The sequence below is a fragment of the Nicotiana tomentosiformis genome, chromosome 5, assembly GCF_000390325.3.
Source record: "Nicotiana tomentosiformis chromosome 5, ASM39032v3, whole genome shotgun sequence".
Classification (NCBI taxonomy): domain Eukaryota; kingdom Viridiplantae; phylum Streptophyta; class Magnoliopsida; order Solanales; family Solanaceae; genus Nicotiana; species Nicotiana tomentosiformis.
Genome location: NC_090816.1, coordinates 97,265,364 through 97,289,541, shown reverse-complemented (window position 1 = coordinate 97,289,541; position 24,178 = coordinate 97,265,364). Strand labels below are relative to the sequence as shown.

The window sequence follows — 24,178 nt, the reverse complement described above, 5'->3', positions numbered from 1 at the left end:
CAAGAAAAGCAGATGAAAACTGGAAAGATGTAACTAGATAATTCATTACAGAGCACCTCACTACAACCAACAATGATCGTTCCAACAGCTGCAGAGTCAAAACAGAAGTCATCCAGTCAAGATTTTAGATTATCAAAACACTGCCTCTCGCAAAAAACTGGATGGCGAGAACCTGTAATTCACCTCCCTCAAAACCATTGTATGTTTGCTTTATCTGAGAACCATTCACCAAGAATATATAAAACCCTAAAAGTAATAATAAAATTTTAGAATAGAACAGCCACCGACATTTAACATATGCAGTATTCATATAGAATCTCCAGCCAAAATGAATGACATTTACATTTCTGAACAGAAGACCCTGTAGAAAAACAAAAATGGAACAACAGAACTGATCTGTGGCCTGCAATAAAACTAGCCACAAAGCTGTATGTATGATCTACTATATAAGAATTCCTCCATATGCCTAATAAGCATGGTGAATATGTAACTTGAAGAGAATTCATGACCCCAATACAAAAGCATGTATCTCAGCCCAGCTAGAGGCAGTATAGAGAACACCAGATAGTCCCTTCCAACAACTTGACGAGTCTACCCCAGTGCACATCTTCTGTTTCTGGACAACACCTGGAAACAGAGGAACAAAAGAAACACCAAAATGATTCCCCACCGTCCTTAGACTTGAGCTCGTACCAAGCACTATGCCAACATCTGCTTCAAGCAAGCAAAGTAAGTCGCCGACTGAATCCCCAATATAAAGAGTCAGATTTTTTTGGTCATTGCCACAGTTCATTCGAATTTTACTGAATGCTTGAACCTTGTCAATGGGGGATTCAACTTTCTTAACAATTTCACCAGTGGATAGAGATTCTTGAAACATAAACTCATTGGCATGCACATTCAGAGCGTCTATACCCCCTGGTCAGCAGAAGGCAGGAAAAAGAGAACTGCTTTATAACCCAAAAAGGCAGGAAAAAATTTAACATCACATTATTAATTACAAATAAAAAACTATAACTGTTCAGTAAGACACTCAACTTCTACCATAACGCAAATGAAAGAGAGCTTATTTCATCAGCTTTGATGCCCAACTAAAGATTATAATAAGCACGCCAAAACTATATGAAGAATGTTCATATCTCTAAGCTTAAGAGGAAAAGATAAGTCAAAAAGTAAGGATAACGCATGACAAAAAATAAGAACAGGGGAAAGCAAGGTAAATATGAAAAACAAGGAAAATCAGCTTTTTCCTCCACTCTCTTTTCCATTTCCCCCCTTCTTTCTTCTCATTCATTTTGGAAGTGTTTTCCTTTCCCATGGTAAAAGAAAGGAATAGCGGGTGGAAGCAAGATTGGCACGACGAAAGGGGACAAATGTCACTTAGCCACCAAAAAACGTTTAGCAAACTTCCTAGCATATCCAGGTGCAACTAAGGAATCAGAAGACATTTGATAAAAGGTAGATAGACTATAACAATCCACCTACAGCAATAAGTTTAGCAGATCTAGTGGACCCAACTGAAACATTATGATTAATGCACATGTTCAACTGAAGTTCCATTTCACTAAGTTGTCTTAGCAATGAAATACCTGATGAAAAGGAAGACCTAATAAGGTCGCCACACCAGCAATAGGAGAGGACATGAATGTCTGCGTTCAGATTTTCATTTCTTATTATGCTCTGGAAGAAGTTGGTGCAACCATCCTGGAGAATCAATCGCTGCCCAGCTCGTTTTATGTCTTCAAGGTTTAAACCTTTCAGTACCCCAGATTCAGTCACCCTAGTATTTGCTCTTTTCTCAAAATCAGAAAGTTCCTCAAGTGTTTTATGCAGTCTTTCATAATCAAATTTTTCCGCTGTAAAAGTAAGATTCTTAGAACAGGTTCATTCCAGCTGGTTTGCAATATTATGATATCAGAAAATTGAACACATCAAAATATCATGAAAAAAGTGTTACCTTTTTCAGTAAGTAACATCTTCTCTATACATTGCTCATACTCTTCAGTGTACTGCTTAGAGAGATCTCCCCATGTATTCCTCAAATCAGCCGACAACATCCGCGCAATTTGATTCTCTGGTCGATTTTGATCAGATCTCGGTGCTGTTATAATTGCAATTTCAGCCAAGATGGCAGAAGAATCAACAACAGTGCACGTCAAATCGAAATCAGAAAATATTGTAAGCCGGTGTTCAGCAGGGTTGTGATCTTTTGACAAAGGGATGACAGCTTTCTGAACAAGTGGCTGGGTTAAGAAGAAATCAATTTCAAGTTTCATTGCTTGATGATAAAGCTTTTCAATGATGTCAAGCTCCTCGCCTGTCAAAGGGACACTCAGTTTATCCAACAAGTCCTCGGTTTGAAGAGCTGATGCCTATTATTCAATAAACAACATACTTGAGTTCAGTTAAGTAAAATGTTTTATATCTTTCACAGGCTGAATTCATCAGTTTGACAAGTAGGAATAAACAGCCACAAACCTGGAAACTTTCAGAGGCATAACTGTCAATCCACTTCTTGTATGGATGAATTTTCTCTCCCTCGAGGAACACTTGCAGCTCCTTACCAATGTAGGCGTAAAGCCTCATGCAAGGAGTCATAGCACCTAGAGTATAAGCTGCCAACTTCGTTCTCTCAAATGGTGTGGCAAGTTTAGCAGCTTTTACTCCTTCCACCTTTCCTGAAGCTGTAGCTGATAAAAAATCTGTGTACTTGGCCGTTGCAGGGTTAAGACTGGACTCTTTGACCAGATCAATGCCCCACTCCTGTAGAAGTGATTGTGAAATGATTCATTTTCCCAAGCAAGAAGACAAGACATGCACATATAGAGAGTTTAGAATGTACTTTGCTACATAGGACTTAAGATGATCATAAACATTAACTGTTAACAACAGTTGCTATCACTTATCAGTAACAGCACATCTTAACTTCCTTGCCAAATTAGTTACACTCGAGAAAGATTATGAGAATGTGTTTTCCCGAATAGAAACGAAAATAAAACTCGATATGTATCTCTCGTGTGTGTGATGTGTAAAGTGCTTAAATATACAGTACACTCGGACTATATAAAATTATAAACACCTTGGCAACTCAAAATATTAGCTACTGTGAATCTTCAATGATGAATCAGTTGGGCATTAACCATGGACATCATGCCATTTCTGAAGTATAGCAGGAAATGACTTGGATAATCTAGAAGCTTGCCAAGATAGCATAGATAAACTAACAGTCTGCAGATAGTGCCATTCGTCTATTCATTTAGAATTTTCCTCTCTTATCCTTTCTGCTACTGTATCCCAAAAAAGGAAGTAGGATATCTTACCCATTCTTTCTTTGCAATAAGCACATAAGAATAACAAAATGCCTTGACTACTCATCAGCATTAAGTCTTATACACACTGCATAACCAATTTTCAGACAAGTCCTTCACAGCCCATTAACTTCAGGCAGACCTTAGTGATCCAAGAAGAAAAATATCCCATATAACTATGATCTATGCTCATTTCAATTGCCTTTGCAGTGTTTAGGTTCCTCTGCCAAGTCATGTTTGCATAGGACAAGACGAAGTTATTTTCTCTTAGTAATGTTTAAGAGTTAAAAATTAGAATTACCTATTCTAGAAGTGTGAAAATTATGCACCATTTTAATACGGCAGAATTTTCTTTCAAAAGGAAGAAATCATCATTTCAGATGGCTTCAAAAGAAAAGGGAAAGGGATACATTTATGGTTTAAAATCATCTTTAACTAATCTTAAGGACATTCTATTATCTTTTTGTAACCTCTATTTTATATCTTTCAATAAGTTAGATAACCCATAAAAAGAAGAATATGAAAGAAAATCTAAAAGGAAGATGATGAATTTGGGACCAAAAAGAATAGTCAGGAATTGATTTTTTTCTTTCCTCAAATAGTGGGGAATTGATTTTTAAGGAATTACCTAAACTATGGAAAAACAACCATTTCTTTGACTGCCAACCACTATCTATTATGAGCTCATATGATCTCACATTTCCAATGTGTTGATGATACTGACTTCTTGCTTTCTGAAATGCTTCAGGCTTTAGAGACCTAGCCATTCTTAATGTGCTATAGAAATTTCAGGCTCGAAAGGTTTCAAATGTTGGGTAGCACTAATTAGCACCAATCTTTCCAGTTTCAACAGTAGGTGACAGTAACCAGACCTTTTTATCAACAAGGATGTCCCTTAAGAGGTCAACGATGAAACTCTCACTTTATTGCATCCAACTATTGAAAGATAATTAAGCAGTTACAAATGGAAGTGTAACCATTCTTCCTTCCTAAATTATATTTCCTAAATTATATTGACTAGCACAAACGACTAAGGAGTGGATAACACCTAAGTTGCTCGGACACGAGTGTGGGTGTCCGACACGGGTGCGGATCTAGAGGTCGGATCCTTCGAAATGTAAATTCTAAGATTTAGGGGATACGGATCCTAGTACGGATACGGATGCAAGGATCCGGCTAAAAATAATTCAAAAAAATAAAAATATCTCTAAATTATGACAATTTTGTAGAATACTTACGTATAGCTTGTAAAGTGTGGATTTCTTTTTTATTCTCAAGTTGTAGATAAGTAAAGGATTGTTTTCCTAGAAAAGATATGCTATTTTCTTCAAATTTACCCTAATTTTGGTTATGATTTCGGGAATCAAATTGTATCTCGTCTCAATTTTTTTCGTCCGTCATAGTCAAACCAAATCCGGTACGGATTCCATACCCACGCCCATAGTGTCGTGTCTACATGGGTGCGGCACATAAACTGATGTGTCGGAGCAACTTAGGATAACACTGATTATACACAAATGATAGACCACGCGTATAGTTTGACCGGCTTCAGGCCCGTCTTGCCACAAAGGAATATTATAATAATTTACTATTAAGATTTCTCTTATAAGGCGATGCCGGCGCGTTTCATTCTACTATTACGATTGCATCTGTAAAGAGAATTCTCCAGTAATTCTTCTCTTTTCAATGTAATCAATGACAAAATGAAACCCCTAACAACGGATATGCATAAGTGAAAATCGTATAAATTAAGATGAATTTCCACAATGAGCAACCAATCACCTTCTCAAGTGATGTTCTCATTTGGCCCTCCAAACTTGGACAAGAGGGAAAAGAAGTCGTAGAATTTGAGGAAAGGATGCTCTTTCCACTTGATAATCCCTCATACTCACTTTTTAGAAGTTTTCTCAGAGGGCATTGACGTTCAAAAAATTAGACAATTCACTCCTCTTAACAGCTCTAACTCAAGGAAAACCAAGTTCGTCCTTTTCTTTTTGAAGGATTAAAAAAACAAGTTCTTCCTATAGCTTACAAATGTAAAAACCTCTTAGTTCCAACATTACAACCTGTCCTCTCCATTTTCAATAGAAAAAAAGAGGACACATGAAAAGCTTTTCTCAAAATCTAATGATGACATCAATGTCATGGCAGGACCACCACTTCTAGAATTGATGAAGATTGCACCTCCTAGTGCTTCTTCAATTTGTTTGTTCACTTACCAACAAGCACCAACATCTTAAACCTATATAATCATTTGACCAAACTAGACTAAACAAGCAAAAGGGAATACTGACCAACCAGCAGAAACAAAAAGTATGCCTAACTCACTATCAATATTAAGAAAAGGAAGATATCCACCAAATACAAAGTGGTGACTAGAATTGCACCGAGTAATATTATCGCAAAAGAGAATTTGTTCAATATTATTGACTATAAAGACACACTGTGCTACGTGTAAGAGCGCAAATACGCAATTACTTGACCAATAATTACTTCACTTTTACAGATCAGAACAAAGTTAAACATGCCCACTGGAGTATCTTTGACTTTGTAAAGAGTAGTAGAGTACCAAAACATCCACCAATATCCAAAAGAGAAAGACATTTAGCTGCAGATCCAAACATTAAAGTTAATTTTGACAAATAGTTTCTAATTTTATCCACTATCTCAAGAATTTACTTCTCATTTTCTCAAAAAGAATCTGCAAGGTCTCCTAGTGTTGAGCCTAATCATACTACGATATCAATTGCAGATCTGTGTTTTTTGCGAATGATAATGATCCTGTGGTAGATATATTATCTTTATCCCTCAAAAGAAACAAAAAAAAGAAGCAAAAAGGTCATCTTGTGTATATATACACTTACCAAAGTAATAAAATATCATTTTCTATAACTAATAAGACCTGATGCAACTAAAATATAGGCTAACTGGTAGCAAAGAAAGACACTGAAATGATCTTTTGGCATGAAACCTCATTGATAGAAAGCTCTAGTCGCAAAGTTGCCACAGTCTTAGTGGGCGTTTGGACATAAGAATTGTAAAATTCCAAAATAGGGGGAAAAAAAATTTCAAGTGAAAATGGTATTTGAAATTTAGAGTTGTGTTTGAACATGAATATAATTTTGGATTGTTTTTGAAGTTTTGTGAGTGATTTGAGAGAAAATTTTGAAAAATAACTTTTTGGAGTTTTTCAAATTTTCGAAAATTTTCAAAATGCATTTTCAAGTGAAAATTGGAATTTTTATGAATAAACACCGATTTCGAAAAAAAGTGTAATTTTTTTGGAAAAAAGGAAAAAATTTCTTATGTCTAAACAGGCTCTTATTTGATAACTAGGAGCAAACTTATCAATTAACTGAATCCTAGCACCCGGTTATCTTATTTGTTTCCTCCTCTCTTGTAATCCTTCTATCCCTCCTTCGAACTAGTGAAACTATATTGTTTTCTTGCCAACTGCTATGCCCACTAAGCTCTCCTCGTAAACCACACCAATCATGTACCCAAGATGTATAAGTGGAATTCACTTGAAAAACATATTTTAAAGAACTTCAATATAGACTGACAAACGCATAATCTATTGAGACCTCAAACTCCCGACATAGACAAGGTATCTTTACATCTAAAGACTATTCACACTGTACATCAAACAGATGTTAGATGGTCACTATCATATGCATATAAAGATAGTTTTGTGCTGATAAATGTATCCTAACAGTATGCCAGTGTAGACAATTGAAAGATTGAGAAAACCTGTAGTTTTAGATAACCACTAATAAAAGTAATATTAAAATGATTGGATCCAAATACAGCAGAATGATTATAGAGCATTCACATAGCAGAACCCAACTTTACTTGGGATTAGGCTCAATTGATTGATTTACTGATAGCTGTATCCTCAAAGTAATGCCTAAATATTTCGTCCACCCCGTATCCTAAACAAAAACTGTTTGGAAAATGCAAACCTTACACGCACATCTGCCAACCATACCCTGGTCCACATAACATACTTCTGAATGCCGAATGGATTACGAGAGAGATTCATTTCACCAGGCTGTGCACAAATGTATATGGTGCCTTCTAGGCTACTAAACTTTTAGAGGTTGAAAGACAGATTAGTTAAGCTCTTAAAACAGTGAAGTAGCCAGATTTGAATTTATCTAATTCCTTAGAAATATTTTTGAATGGTGAGGATGCAAAAGCTAAAGTTGGAGATGGTAACTTAAGTCGGCACAATTATAAGTTCATAACTAAAGTAATTTTTACATCAAACTTCTCCCAGACATCAAAGTCCCTGTAAGTTCCAAGATAAATGACCTAGTTTTTTTTTAAGCATCGACAGATATGAATGTATTCGCTTACATGGAAAATGGTAATAAATTAAGAAAGAGAATTATATATCACATTCCTTTCCGACAAGCCTACTTAAGATTAAAAGATAGCCAGATGTATGCTTCGTCTACGGCTAGTAACTAAGCAAAAGCTCATGTTTTGTTGCAAAAGCCAGTTGAACGGACAATTTAAATGGGTAAAAAGATCCGACATCCCTTTTCCAGTGCATTCAAAACAAGGGTTTAAGTTAAATGACTGAGGTGATATAAAGTCAACTATATCTCTCAGGAGGAAAAAAGCAACAGGAAATTTGTGGACATGCCCATACTAATCACAAAGTGGTGAATAAGAAACTTGAATTTAATGGAAAAGAGACTGGGTTAGTGACTCATATCTTACTTTTAAAACTGCATCATGCATTTTAAGTTCTTCAATAACATTCTTCCGCAACTCACTAATGCCAACCTTCGCATCGTCATCGTCAGTACACTCTTCTGCAGCTTCATACCTGCAGTTTTTATTTAAATCTTAACAAACTTCTTAGCAGAAGAAAGACATGAAAAAAAAAAAGTATTACACGACCAGCAAAGATCATGCAAAAACAGATCTTATTGCCCCCAAAATCGATCATTTGTCCAAATCAGCAAATCTTACAATTATAAGCAATAACATAGAGCATCAAACCACTAAACCCGAAAAATCCCGCATCTCTAGCAAAACAATGTGAATAGAAGAACTTCAAAAAAGAGTACATATAATTCATTACCAAAAGAGACCTAAAAATGGGAATAAGGTTGAAATCCATTTTAAACTCCTTAAACTATGGGTGGGGGATTACTTCACCCCTAGGTCTTGACTGGATACCCCCTCGCAAAATTGTATCAATTTCTGGCACAAAATAAAGCACCAAAATAATGGATAGTCTGGACGAAAATACTTCAAAAAGATAAGAGAGCAAACAAAAAGGAAAACAAAAGGACAAAGGACATGAGGTCCTTTAGAAGTTTTAACTCTAAAGTTGTAGACAAGAATCGAGAGAGATTACTGTATTGACCCTTTAAGTTTACATCTAGCATTGGAGAGAAATAAGACATTGATCACAACAGAAGTTTAGAAAAGGCCGACCAAGTCAGAGAATGAAAAGATAACTTGACCGGAAAAGGATCTAGCATATTGTTTTTCCTTTTCTTCTCTTAGGTTGTTCTTTTTCTTTCACTTAACTGGAAAAATGTTATTTTCATTTATATTTTTCTCCTGCACAACTTTAATGTTTTATTTTACCTGAACATGTCGAAACTCTTGCAGACATTCCCAATGAGTTTAAAAGGGTAAAGTAATCCACTAGCCATACTCAGGCCTGTAAATTGGGATTCTCCCCATGAATGATGAATTTCATACTACTTGTACATTTTTGTTGAAATGGATAGAGATTTTGACCAACTAACAGAATTAAGATATTCTTATATGTAGATGGACTAAGCCCACATTCTTTCAAATGTCAGATAGACATTCTCTTTTCTTTTTTGTTAGTTAATTCCAATTTTCTTTCCCTGAACAATAAAGTTAAGACACATAAAATTCTATTCCATAAGCCCTTATACGCCTGGAGAAAAGGAATTAAATAATACAACAAAGAAGAAAGCAACTTTCTTGATTTTCCGTAGAAACAAAATGAATACAGTGCTTATAGAAACAATAAAAATAACAAACCACAAATAAACACAAATGACACCATTTCCACCAGCCAAAGAATATTAAAAGGTACCGGACAGAAGAAACACATATACTCCCTCTGTCTCAAATTTATGGGATACTCTTTGCTTTTTAGTTTGTCCAAAAAAGAATATACATTTCTATATATAAAATTAAAAAAAGAAACTTTAAGCTCCTTACTTTAGCCTTTACTTTAGCCTTAAAGAAATGATTTATAGCCACACAAATATTTATGGCTTGTTTCAACTACAAGTTTCAAAAGTTCTTTGCATCATAATTTTGTAGAACCAGGGGAGTAATTACTAAAAAAAATTCTAATTACAAATTTACAATTTAAAACAGTATACCAACAAAATATTGCAGTACCAGAAAGAAGAAAAACACATAATCACTGAAACATTTTCTAAGGAATAACATTTATTATTTAAAGAAAAGGAAGTGAAGAACTGACGCTTGAGCGAAGGATTTGAGGAAGTGAACATCCTGAGCAATGTAATGGCGGAAAGTGTCCAGATTTAGGGTTCCTGATGCCAAACTAACCACAAACGGAGTGTACAGAGCGAAAGTAGACTCTCTCTTGAACTTGATCCAACACTTCCTCGCTATACCCACACATTCCTCCTCTACCGGAAACTTGTTCACCGCCGCCGCCGGCTTTGGTTTCGCCGACGCCATTGTAACGGGCGATCGTAAATACCGAGAGTAACGAGGGTATAATTGGAATCGTAACCCAAAAAGCGCGTTGGAATTGGAGAATCTGATGACTGGGTTAAGAACAAGGGGCGATAATAATGAGAAGCGCATATATAAGGCAGCTTTTGTCTTTTCAGTAATTTGTGGGAATTTATGAAATTTGAGATTGTAAATGAAGATAAAGAAAATTTTTAGTGTTTGTAGTATTCTACATGGTACAAGTATGTATAATATGGAGGGAAGAGCAGAGTAGATTTTTGGTTGGGGGCTTTGGAATGGAAGAAAGGAAAAGGGGAGAAAAGGAGTGAGGCGTTTGGTAGTGATTTGCCACTTGGAAATGAAAGGAGCTTCTAAAAAAGTGAAACTAGCAATTTTGGTAAGGGGATGAACAAGTGGCTTTTCATAGAAAAAAGTTTAGTCAACATCTGAAATCTGAGCCCGGTCCAGCAGACTCTTTTAGAAGATGGGTTTATTATTGGGAATTTTAGAAAATAGATGGGCTGATTCATTTACTACTTATTCTAATCGGTATAAAAGGTATCAACATGTCGGGTTGGTCCGGGCCAGTCCTAGGAAAAAACATCCTAGCCAGTCTCGCCATCAGCTTGGTACCGGGCTAAGTTTACGGGGTCTAAGAGCCCGTTTGACCAAGCTGACAGATTATTTTAAAAAGTATTTTTTTCTAAAAGTATTTTTTTTTAAAATTATTTGTATTTGGCCAATTCATTTAAGAAGTACTTTTTGCAACATTTGGTAAACAAATTATGTTTGGCCGATCTTTCTAAAAAGTATTTTGATTGTCAAACTACCAAAAGAATAGTACCAAGGTCCTATAATTCTATTAAAGAGAAAAATTAACCTAAATATTTATCCTAAGAGACTTTTTTTTTTTTTATTTATTTAATTAAAATATAAAGTAAACAAACATATTAAAGATTTAAATCAATTTTACATACATAGTTATACCAAAGCATATAATGTTATCTAGTATAATTACTTATTGTTACATGATGATTTGAGTAATCAAAATATACCATTCACTATAAATTAGAAGTATATTTCACAAATTACTATATATTGATAATCTGCCATGAAATAAAGTAAAGTCACTCACATATGATAATATTTCTCAATAATTTCATCTCTACTTCTATCACACAACGCCTCCATATGTAACGACCCGACTTGTCGTTTTAAGAATTAACGTCATGTTCAACGATTTAAGGTCTTGAGCAAATTCGTATTATGTGTATTGACTTGCGTGCGTGGTTGAATTCAGTTACCGGATAATTCAAGGTGATTTGGGACATTCGGTCCCTAAAACGGAAGCTTAAGTCTTAGGATTTTGACCATAGTCGGAAATGTGTGAAGACGACTCCAAAATGGAGTTCTGTCGGTTCCGTTAGCTCCGTTGGGTGATTTTAGACTTAAGAGCGTGTCCGGAAAATTATTTGGAGGTCCGCAGTGGAATTAAGCTTGAAATGGCGAAAGTCGAATTTTTGAAAAGTTTAACTGGGGGATTGACTTTTTGATATCGGGGTCGGAATCCGATTCTGGAAATTTGAATAGCTTCGTTATGTCAATTATGACTTGTGTGCAAAATTTGAAGTCATTCCGAATTTATTTGATGTGTTTTCGGCACAAGATATAGAATTTGAAAGTTCAAAGTTCATAGATTTTGATTTAAGGTGTGATTCGTCGTTTTGATATTGTTCGATGTGATTTGAGGCCTCGAGCAAGTCCGTGTTATGTTATGGGACTGGATGGTGTGATTGGACGAGGTCCCGAGCGGCTCGGATGAGTTTCGGGGTGGTTTCGGACCATTTCTAGGCCATTTACAGCTGTTGATTTTTGGCTACAACAGTGTGCTATGCGATCGTGTGGAATTGGCCGCGTTCGCGAAGCACAAAATGGGGGGAAATGGCCAGTGAATCGCGATCGCAGAAGGCCTTTCGCGATCGCGTAGAGGAAATTTCCTGCTGCATTGACCCGACTTTGGAAGCTTATATCTCGCAATCTATAAAGAATTTGGAGATGATCTAAAAATGAAAGTTGTAGCCCTTTGTGTCTAGTTTACATAAAGGTAAACCATTTATTATTTGAAGTTGTGTATAAAAAGTTATGATAGATATACTACAAGCTATCTGTGAAGAGTTTGGAAATCTCTGTTGCATAAGGCTAACTTTGGAAGCTTATATATCTAAATATATAAGGAATTGAGAGATGAAAAACAAATGAAAGTTCGTGGAATCTAGGTTTCATAAAGTTAAACCATTCATTATTTGGAGTTTTGTACAAAAGGTTATGACCATTATACTAGAGGTTGTCCGAAAGAGTTGGGGAGTTTGTTCTTCGCGATCGCGATTGGTTTTCCGCAATCGAGAAGAGCAATTTTGGGGCTGAAAATTTTTGTGCTTCGCGATCGCGAAGAGTAAATACTTGAGCAATAGCTATATTTCGAGATTTCAACCATTTTTAATATATTTAGAGTTATGGAGCTCGGATTAAAGCGATTTTTGAGGCGATTTTCACCATATGGATTGGGGTAAGTGTTCTATATCCTAAAGTGATTATACTTCATGATTATATGGTTATATTCATCATTTATTTCGAATTTAAATGGAATAAATCAAGATTTTTGTAAAATCTTCCAAAAACAAAAATTTAAGATTTGGAGGTCGAGTTGTTATCGGAATTTGATAAAATTGGTATGGTTGAACTCGTATCAGAATGGGTGTTCGGATTTTATGAAAATTATATTGGGTTCCGAGGGACAAGCCCCACATTGACTTTTGTTGACTTTTTGGAATAAATTTTTAAGTCGACGTATTATTATCCAGAATTATTTCTGATGAATTTTAATGAAGTTATATAATTAATTTGGATAGATTTGGGCGGTCTGGAGGTCAATTCAAGAAAGAATGCGATTTTGGAATATGAGCACAACTTCAAAAAGGTAAGTATCTTGCTTAACCTCGAGTGGGAGAATTACCCCTTAGGCATCGAGTCTTATGTGCCATTTGTAAAGTGTGAAAAGCCGAGTACGCGAGGTGACGAGTACGTACTCGGGATTATATGTGTAAATTTTCTTGGTTTAAAGTTTTAGGCATTCTTATGTATTAAATTAGATAATTCTTGGCATTAGTAAATCCTTGAATTATCATGCCTCGTTCCTTGTTTGTCAAATTTGTATTTTATATAATAAATTTAGTGTTATTGTCACTTGGATTTTACGTGAATTCCGTGTATTTATTGATTTGATATTTTCTTGGAATTAAATCCATGATGGAACCCTTATCTGCAAATAATTATTAATTAGTTTAAATTGAGGAGTTAATATAATTATCAAGAATTTGGATTAATGAAGGTGTTGCCCTATACTAAGTATTTTTCAACTCTGTTGATTATTTTGAGGTTTATTATACGTTGTGTGGAGCCTTGGGCTATTTGTTGACAAATTTATTGATTCTGCTACATATTTGGAATTTGGTTGTGGTAAGTGGAAATTGCAATATGAATTGTTGTATTGTGTTGTGGTTTAAACACTCTCCTTGATGTTATTTATGCTTCCTACCTTGCTTGTTAATGATATACATGTGCTTGGTAAGGAAGAGTGTAAAGCACGAAGGGTGATGTCGTACCATTTGAGAGTGTAAAACACGAAGGGTGATGCCGTGTCATTTGAGAGTGTAAAGCACGAAGGGTGATGCCGTGTCATTGAGAGTGTAAAGCACGAAGGGTGATGCCGTGATATTTCATTTATATTATCAGGTGAGGCTGAGAGTAAAAGCACGAAGGGTGATGCCGTGCAATTATTTTTATGTTATCATATATTCATGGCATGAAGGGTGTTTTCGTGCAATTATTTTTATGTTATCATATATTCATGGCATGAAGGGTGTTTCCGTGCAGGCGAGGACGAGAGACATACATTATATTGTGATATCGTTTTGTTGTGTATACATTCATGCCTTTATCTTGAGATGTTATTGTGCACCTATGTTTTCTATGTTACTTATAGTCGTTGTTGCTTCATGTGTGCCTCCACTTTATTTCTTTTATTGTTATTGGCATTTCTCTCACCTAGTTGATACTATTATATGTATGCACAGTGAAGAAGATATAAATGCACGAAGGGTGTTGCCGTGCCAATTGATTTGAATCAAATATATATATATATATATATATATATATATATATATATATATATATATATATATATATATATATATATTGGGTAAGAATGAGCTAAGTGCACGAAGGTATTGCCGTGCCATTTGATGTGATATGTTGAATGTATTTCTCACGCCAGGAAAGTTAAATGAGGTGTCACATGGTGACTTTTATTCGAACGAATTATATTAGAAAGATATTTATTTGAAAGAATTATATTATAAAGATATTTACTTGAGAGAAGTATATTTGAAAGATATTTATTCGAATGAATTATATTAGGAAGATATTTATTTGAAATAATTATATTATAAAGATATTTACTTGAAAGAAGTATATTTGAAAGATATTTACTTGAAAGAATTATATTCGAAAGGTATTTACTTGAAAGAATTATATTTAAAAGATATTTACTTAAAAGAATTATATTCGAAAGATATTTACTTGAAAAAATTATATTCGGAAATATATTTATTGAAAAGGATTATATTCCAGAGATTTTTATTAAATAACCTAGATAAAAGATGTATATTCTGAAGGACCTGATTAATTGGCTGTACATGTATTTATTACTCGTTTGAGCAATATTTATGGTGTTCCTGTTACCTTGCTGTTTAAATCACTAGTTGATTGATGTTGCTATTACTGCTATTTGTTTTCTATTATTCTTGCATGCTATATTGCACATGTTTATTAGACTAGTGAGTGTCTTGACTGTACCTCGTCTCTACTCCATTGAGGTTAGTCTTAATACTTACTGGGTACCGACCGTGGTGTACTCATACTACACTTCTGTATATTTTTGTGTAGAGCCAGGTATTGAATATATCAGACTTGAGCAGAGTTAAAGAGGGATCGTAAGGATTCAAGGTAGAGCTTCTTGGTCGTCGCAGTCTCTTTTCATTTCATTGTACCCTTAATTTGTAATCAAACAGTATTATATATTCAGTCCTTGTGATCATTCCATGTATTCAGTTAGAGTTCGTGACTCAGTACTACCAGTCTTGGGAGATGGTATATTCATATTTGTCCTGCTGTTAGTTTTGATTACTTTTTTTTTAAAGGCTTGAAAATGTAATGAAAATCGGCTTACTTAGTCTTAGAGACTAGGTGCCATCACGACGCCTGTGGTGAGATTTTGGGTCGTGACACCATATTAGTAGAAGATTTGCCTTTTATTTCTAAAGGAATATCAGAAGGCCCATCTCCTTCCTCAATCTCTGCAGTAATGTCTTCATTAGCATAATAGTTGAATTCCTTATCGGTAGAAAAATGCCGTTGGATGAAATTATGTATAGCCATGTGTCAGGACCCAATTTCACCTATAGGCCGTGATGGCGCCCAACACTACGGCTAGGCAAGCCAACTTAATAAATTAATCTTTCATTAACAAAATTTAAAATCAAGAGAAATAACAAACCCCAAATTCTACCAATATGTATGCCAAGACCTGGTGTCACAAGTGTATGAGCATCTAGTAGATTATACAAAACCTCAAATAATGTCTGAAATAAAAATAGACAGAATGAAAAATACAAAGAGAGATACTAGTAGCTGCAGAACGGATCAGAGAAACAACTCACTACTAAGTCCTTGGATAACGTGGGTGTAAGACGATAGGTCCCCCACTAGTACTTGCCTCAGTTCCTACACAGAAAGTGTAGTATGAGTACGTAAACAACGTGTACCCAGTAAGTATCAAGCCTAATCTCGAAGTGGTAGAGACGAGATGACCGACTTTGACACTAACTATGGGTCAATAATAATAATTGAATTACAATTAGGATATTTAAATCAGCATAATTTACAGAATTTAAAATAATTTATTAAATCAGCAGAAATAATCAAATTCCTTCAATTCAAATAATTTCCAATTTATCAATTAAATATCATTTACAGGAACAACAATTAATTCTCTAACAAGCAAGAATAATAATTCATTAAATTTCAAGAATTTTTCAATTTATCAATTAGCTTCGCAAGCCGAAATAAATTATTAAAGTATCGTGTAATTATTATTATTGAGCATGATTTCTGCCGAGGACGTACGGCCGATCCAGAGTGTCGTGTACACTGCCGAGAGACGTGCGGCGTGATCCATAGATGCATCTATCCTGCCGAGGCGTTCGGCCCGCTCCACAAGAAAGGAGAACATTTTCTTATGTACCTCCGGAAGGAGAGTATATTTATTATAAGATAAATTCGGGAGGAAGAGCAATTTCTCTTAATAATTAATTAATTTAAACAGAAAATTAAGTATATGAGATTTTCATCCTTTAATATTTTTATCTAACAATTCACAATATATGTATATATCAAATAATATTAATTAAACAAATAATACAATTTACACAAGTAATTCATGCTTTGAGTCCTAAACTACCCGGACTTTAGCATTAATAGTAGCTACGCACGGACTCTCGTCACCTCGTGTGTACGTAGCCCCCACAATTAGCAATAATTATTTAATTTAAATCACCGATGAGGTAATTTCCCCCTCATAAGATTCGACAAGAGACTTACCTCATCTTGCTCCAATTTAATACACTATAAGGCCTTTTCCATGATTATCCAACTTTGTCTGGCTCGAATCTAGCAAAAAATAATCGATACAATCACTAAAAATTATAGGAATCAATTCTATAAGAAAATACTACATTTTCAATAAAAATTCTGAAATTAATTAAAAATTCGTCTGTGGGATCCACGTCTCGGAATCCGGCGAAAGTTACAAAATATGAACACCCACTCAACCACGAGTCTACCCATACCAAAATCACTAAATTCTGACAATAATTCGGCCCTCAAATCCTCAAATCTATCCAAGAGGGTTTTCCAACTTTTCCAATTCAATTCACCAATTAAATGATACAAATAGTGATGGATTCGGATAATTTAACCAATATTGAGTGAAGAATACTTACCCCGTTGTTTTCTCTGAAAATCTCCCAAATATCGCCTAAATCCGAGCTCCAAATCGTTAAAAATGGAAAGTCCCATTTTCAGAACTTAAATTCTCTGCCCAGTGATTTCTTCTACGCGATCGCGAACTTCCTCACGCGATCGCGTAGCACAAATTTTCTGCCCAAACATTAACCCTACGCGATCGCATCAAGTCCCACGCGATCGCGATGCACCAGGTTCTGACTATACGCGATCGTATCCCTCTTCACGCGATTGCGTAGCACAAATGCGTGGCCCAGCTTCCTCTCAAATTTCCCCCTACGCGATCGCAAACAATAACACGCGATCGCGATACACACACTGGCCAATCCTACGCGATCGAGGACGTATCCACGCGATTGCAATGAATAAATTTCCAGCTGCCTAAATTAACCCTACGCGATCGCAACCCCATTCACGAGATCGCGTAGAACAAATCCACCTCTGCCTAAATTACTCTACCCGATCGTAGACCAACTTACGCGATCGCGTATAAGGATACCAGAAGAAAATACCAGCACCTATCAGCAGTGTTCCAAAGGCCAAAAGTGATCCGCTAGTCGTCCGAAATTCACCCGAACCCCTCAGGACCTCAATAAATTATACCAACAAGTCCCAAAACATCATATGAACTTAGTCGAACCCTCAAATCACACCAAACAATGCTAAAACCATGAATCATCCCTCAATTCAAACTTAATGAAACTTAAGATTTCCAACTTCTACATTATGTACCGAAACCTATCAATTCAAGTCCGATTGACCTCAAATTTTGCACATAAGTCATAAATAACATAACGGATCTATGAAAATTTTCAGAACTGGATTCCAACTCCGATATCAAAAAGTCAACTCCCCGGTCAAACTTCCAAACTTAAATTTCTATTTTAGCCCTTTCAAGCCTAATTTAACTACGGACTTCCAAATAAAATTTCGAATACGCTCCTAAGTCCAAAATCACCATACAGAGCTGTTGGAATCGTCAAAATTCTATTCCGGGATTGTTTTCTTAAAATGTTGACCGAAGTCAAATTTAGCACTTTAAGGCCAACTTAAGGAACCAAGTGTTCCGGTTTCAACCCAAACACTTTCAAATCCCGAACCAACCATCCCCGCAAGTCATAAATCATTAAAAGAACATACGAGAAATTTTATTTTAGGGAACGGGGGTTCTAAAAGTTAAAATGACCGGTTGGGTCATTACATTCTCCACCTCTTAAACAAACGTTCATCCTCGAACAGGTTTAGAATTGTACCTGGAGTGCTGAATAAGTGTGGATATCTGCTCCGCATGTCTTCCTCGGCCTCCCAAGTCGCTTCCTCAACTGGTTGGCCCCTCCACTGGACCTTTACTGTAGAAATCCTCTTGGACCTCAACTGGCGAACTTGTTTATCAATAATGGCAAATGGCTCTTCTTCATAACCCAAACTCTGATCTAGCTGAACTGTGCTGAAGTCTAACACATGTGATAGGTCAGCATGATACTTCTGTAGGATAGATACATCGAAAACTGAATGAACTCCCGATAGACTGGGAGGCAATGCAAGCTTATAAGCAACCTCCCTAACTCGTCTCAACACCTCAAATGGGCCTATAAACCTTGGGCTCAACTTTCCCTTCTTTTCCGAATCTCATAATCCCCTTCATCGGCGAAACCTTCAAGAGAACTTTTTCACCTACCATAAAGAATAAATCACGCACTTTCTGATCCGCGTAACTCTTATGTCTGAACTGTGCTGTACGAAGTCACTCCTAAATCAACTTTACCTTTTCCAAGGCATCCTTTACCAAATCAGTACCATATAACTTAGCCTCACCGGGATCAAACCACCCGATGGGTGAACGACATCGCCGACCATACAAAGCCTCAAATGGAGCCATCTCGATGCTGGATTGGTAACTGTTATTATAAGCAAACTCGTCCAAAGGCAAGAAACGATCCCACTGACCTCCAAAGTCAATCACACATGCCCTAAGAATATCCTCCAAAATCTGAACTGTCCGCTCTGACTTCTCGTCGGTCTGCGGATGAAAGGCTGTGCTGAGCTCTACACGGGTCCCCAACTCACTATATACTGCTCTCCAGAAATGTGAAGTAAACTGAGGGCCTCTATCTAATATAATAGAAATTGGCACACCGTGCAACCGAACTATCTCATGAATATAAATCTGGGCCAACCTCTCTGAAGTATACATAGTCACAACAGGAATAAAGTGTGCAGACTTGGTCAACCTGTCAATAATCACCCAAACTGCATTAAACTTCCTCAAGGTCCGCGGCAACCCAACTTCAAAGTCCATGGTAAATCGTTCCCATTTCCACTCTGGTATAGTCATCTGCTGAAGTAGGCCACCTGGCCTCTAGTGCTCGTATTTAACTTGCTGGCAATTTAGACACTTAGCTACATATTCAACTATGTACTTTTTCATTTGTCGCCACCAATAATGTTGCCTCAAGTCACTATACATCTTCGTAGCACATGGATGAATAGAATACCGAGAACTGTGTGCCTCCTCCAGGATCTTTTTCCTTAGTTCATCTACATTAGGAACACACAGACGATCCTGGAGTCGTAAAACACCATCCACACCAACAGTAACTTCCTTGGCACCACCTCGTAATACCGTTTCTCGAAGAACCATTAAGTGTGGATCGTCCTACTAACGAGCCTTGATATGCTCAAATAGTGAAGACTGAGCTACAACACATGCAAGAACTCGGTTGGGCTCTGAAATTTCCAATCTCACAAGTCGGTTAGCCAATGATTGAATATCCCAAGCTAATGGCCTCTCCTCTACTGAAATGAAAGCCAAACTACCCATACTCTCCGCCTTCCTACTCAAGGCATATGCGACCACATTTGCTTTGCCTGGATGATATAGGATAGTAATATCATAATCTTTTAGTAACTCAAGACATCTACGCTGCCTCAAATTTAGGTCCCTCTGCTTGAACAAATGCTGCAAACTGTGATGGTCAGTATAAACTTCACAGGACACCCCATAAATATAATGCCTCCAAATCTTAAGGGCGTGAACAATCGCAGCTAACTTCAAATCATGTACCAGATAATTCTGCTCGTGGGGCTTCAACTGACGTGAAACATATACAATAACTCGCCCTTCCTGTATTAATACACAACCCAAACCAACGCGTGAAGCGTCGCAATACACTATATACATTCTCGAACCGGAAGGTAACACTAACACTGGTGTTATAGTCAATGTTGTCTTGAGCTTCTGAAAGCTTGCCTCACAATTATCGGACCATCGGAACTGAACACCTTTCTGGGTTAATTTGGTCAAAGGTGCTGCAATAGATGAAAAACCTTCCACAAACCGACGATAATAACCTGCTAAACCCAGAAAACTCCTGATCTCAGTCGCCGAAGTGGGACGATGCCAATTCTGAATTGCCTCAATCTTTTTGGGATCAACTTTAATACCTTCGCCCGATACAATATGTCCCAAAAATGCTACAGACTCTAGCTAAAACTCACATTTAGAGAACTTAGCATATAACTTTTGTTCCCGCAATGTCTGAAGCACTACTCTCATATGCTGATCATGTTCCTCCTTGCTGCGCGAGTAGATCAAAATGTCATCAATGAAGACAATGACAAACGAATCAATATATGTCCTAAATAACTTGTTCATCAGATCCGTAAACGCTATCGAGGCATTAGTTAAACTGAAAAACATGACCAGAAACTCATAATGACCATATCTAGTACAGAAAGCAGTTTTCGGAACATCCGAATCTCGAATCTTCAACTGATGATACCCCGACCTCAAGTCGATCTTAGAGAACACCCTAGCGCCCTGCAACTAGTCAAATAGGTCATCAATACACGGCAACGGGTTCTTGTTCTTAATAGTGACTTTGTTCAATTGGCGATAATCAATACACATTAGCATTGTTCCATCTTTCTTTTTCACAAATAATACCGGTGCACCCCAAGGCGATACACTCGGTCTGACGAATCCTTTGGCTAGTAATTCTTCAAGCTGTTCTTTCAACTCTTTCAATTCTTTCGGAGCCATGCGATACGGTGGGATAGATATAGGCCGAGTATCTGGAGTCAGGTCAATACAGAAATCAATATCACGATCAGGTGGCATACCTGGAAGATCTGAAGGAAATACATCGGAGAACTCCCGAACTACTAGAACTGAATCAATAGCCGGAGTCTCTGCAGTAGTATCCCGAACATAGGCTAGATAAGCCAAACAACCCTTCTCAACCATGTGTTGAGCCTTTATAAAAGAAATAACCCGATTAAATGAACTAACTGATGAACCCTTCCACTCCAGCCTAGGCAAAGATGGAATATCCAAGGTAACAGTTTTGGCATGACAATCTAGAATAGCATGATATGGAGATAACCAGTCCATACCCAGAATAATTTCAAAATCGATCATCTCGAGCAATAAGAGATCTGCTCTAGTTTCATAACCACAGAATGTAATAATACAATATCGGTAGATCCGATTCACAAAAACAGAATCGCCTACAGGAGTGGACACATAAACAAGAGTACTCAAGAACTCACAAGAAACACCCAGGAATGGAGAAAATAGAGATGACACATATGAATACGTGGATCTTGGATCAAATAATACTGAGGCATCTTTGCCGCAAAGAGAAATAATACCTGTAATCACAGCATCTGAGGCCTCTGCATCTGGTCTAGCCGGAAAAGCATAGAACTGAGCTGGAGCACTAACTGGCTGGCCTCCGCCAGGCTGACCTCCACCTCTATGATGACCCCTACCCACTTGTCCTCCATCTCTTAGTGGTCGGACTACTAGTGGAGCAACTGGTCCGGTAAGCATAGGCTGTTGACCCTGCTGAACTGGTCTACCCCGAAGCCTGGGGCAAAACCTCCGCATGTGACTGGGATCCCCACACTCGTAACAACTCTTCGGTGCGATGGGCTGCTGACTAAGTGTCTAGCCCTGAGGAACTAAATACCCACTGGGAGGACCCTGAATAGCTGGTAGGCGGTAGGAACTCTCTGGTATAACATTGAGATAAGGTCGCATTTGAGCACCTCGAGGAGGTAGTGGTGCTGGATATGGGGGTCTGCTGGACTACCCCCTCACAAACTGACCTCTGCCCCCATGCGGAGCACCCCTGAACTCTCTAGAGTACCTGAACCACTTATCTCTCATAATCTGCCCTCGGCTCCGCTGACGCACACCCTCAATCCTCCGAGCTATCTCCACAACTCGCTTATAAGAAGTACCCATCTCAAACTCTCAAGCCATTGTGGCATGAATACCAGTATGTGAACTGGCTACAAACCTCTGCACTCTCTCCACCTCAGTAGGGAGTATCATAAGTGCATGGCGAGATAATTCAGAAAATCTCGCCTCATAATCAGTCACTGACATCTGACCCTGCTGGAGCTGCTCAAACTAAAACCACAACTCTTCCCTCTGGGAGGGTGGAATATACCTGTCTAGGAAGATACATGTGAACATGTCCCAAGTCATGGGAAAAGAATCTACTGGTCTGCCAAGAGCATAAGACTGCCACCATCTACGGGCTCTGCCCTCTAGCTGAAAAGTAGCAAAGTCAACCCCATGAGATTCCAATATCCTCATGTTGTGTAGTCTGTCCCTGCAACGATCAATGGAGTCTTGTGGATCCTCATGTCGTTCACCCCCAAAGACAGGAGGATGTAGTCTAGTCCATCTGTCCAATAGTTTCTGAGGATCGGCGGCTACAGCTGGCCTGGGCTCAGGTGTAGCTGCTGCTACTGGCTGGGCTCCACCTACAGGTAGTGCACCCTGGGTCTGATATACAGCAGTTGCGTGTCCATGAGCCTGCGCGGTAGGGGTCTCATCTCCCCCGCCCGCCTGAGATATGGCTGGGTCTGCCGGAAATAAACCGGCCTGAGTCATATTGTCCATGAACCGCAACATACGACCCATGACATCCTGAAATCCCGGTGCAGATGTGAAATCCACCGGAGCTGGCTCTGCCACAAGCACCTCACCCTGCTCCTCAATAAAGGGATTCTCCGCTGGACCCACTGGCGGCATAACTGGAATAGTCCTGGGACGTCCTTGCCCTCTACCACGGGCTGGAGCCCTCCCTCGGCCTCGGCCTCTAGCAACTGGGGGAGTAGCTCTTCCCTGGTCTGGAACTTAATTCTAGCGCGTTCTCACAATCTGTGAAAGAATAAGAGAAGGATATTTAGTACTACATTAATTGCATGATGGAATATAAAGAAAGGTAATTTCCTAACACCCTATAGCCTCTCAAAGATAAGTACAGACATCTCCGTACCAATCCGCAAGACTCTATTAGGCATGCTCAAAACTTGTGAGACCTAAGTGAACCTAGTGCTCTGATACCATGTTGCCAGGACCCAATTTTACCTATAGGTCGTGATGCGCCCAACACTATGGCTAGGCAAGCCAACTTAATAAATTAATCATTCATTAACAAAATTTAAAACCAAGAGAAATAACAAAACCCAAATTCTACCAATATGTATGCCAAGACCTGGTGTCACAAGTGTATGAGCATCTAGTAGATTATACAAAACCTCAAATACTGTCTGAAATAAAAATAGACAGAATGAAAAATACAAAGAGAGTCACTAGTAGCTGCAGAACGGATAAGAGAAATAGCTCACCACTAAGTCCCTGGATAACGTGGGTGTAAGACGATAGGTCCCCCACTAGTACTTGCCTCAGTTCCTGCACAAAAGGTGCAGCAAGTGTAGTATGAGTATGTAAATAACGTGTACCCAGTAAGTATCAAGCCGAATCTCGAAGTGGTAGAGACGAGATGGCCGACTTTGACACTCACTATGGGTCAATAATACTAATTAAATTATAATTAGGATAATTAAATCAGCATAATTTAAAGAATTTAAAATAATTTATTAAATCTGCGAAAATAATCAAATTCCTTCAATTCAAATAATTACTAATTTATCAATTAAATATCATTTATAGGAACAACAATTAATTCTTTAACAAGCAAGAATAATAATTTATT

General features: G+C 37.5%; 1 protein-coding gene across 1 annotated transcript; it reads right to left on the bottom strand.

Moving 5' to 3' along the window:
* Positions 1-253: 253 nt before the first annotated feature.
* Positions 254-10,418, bottom strand: LOC104108252 (bifunctional TH2 protein, mitochondrial-like). The gene is made up of 6 exons (XM_009617240.4): positions 9,802-10,418; positions 8,037-8,145; positions 2,479-2,763; positions 1,958-2,372; positions 1,590-1,856; positions 254-918 (listed from the first exon to the last, which is right to left on the bottom strand). Exons 1-6 carry the CDS (start codon positions 10,152-10,154, stop codon positions 503-505), a joined length of 1,845 nt encoding a protein of 614 aa, XP_009615535.1. The 5' UTR covers positions 10,155-10,418; the 3' UTR covers positions 254-502.
* Positions 10,419-24,178: the final 13,760 nt, after the last annotated feature.

Bases quoted from the DNA above. Each gene is read 5' to 3' on its own strand.
- LOC104108252 (XM_009617240.4), bottom strand. From the start codon at position 10,154: ATGCGCTTCTCATTATTATCGCCCCTTGTTCTTAACCCAGTCATCAGA. The intron at 2,373-2,478 runs GTTTGTGGCTGT...ATTGAATAATAG, and splicing joins ATGCCTCTGAAAGTTTCCAG to GCATCAGCTCTTCAAACCGA. The intron at 919-1,589 runs GTATTTCATTGC...TCTGCTGACCAG, and splicing joins TAGGTCTTCCTTTTCATCAG to GGGGTATAGACGCTCTGAAT.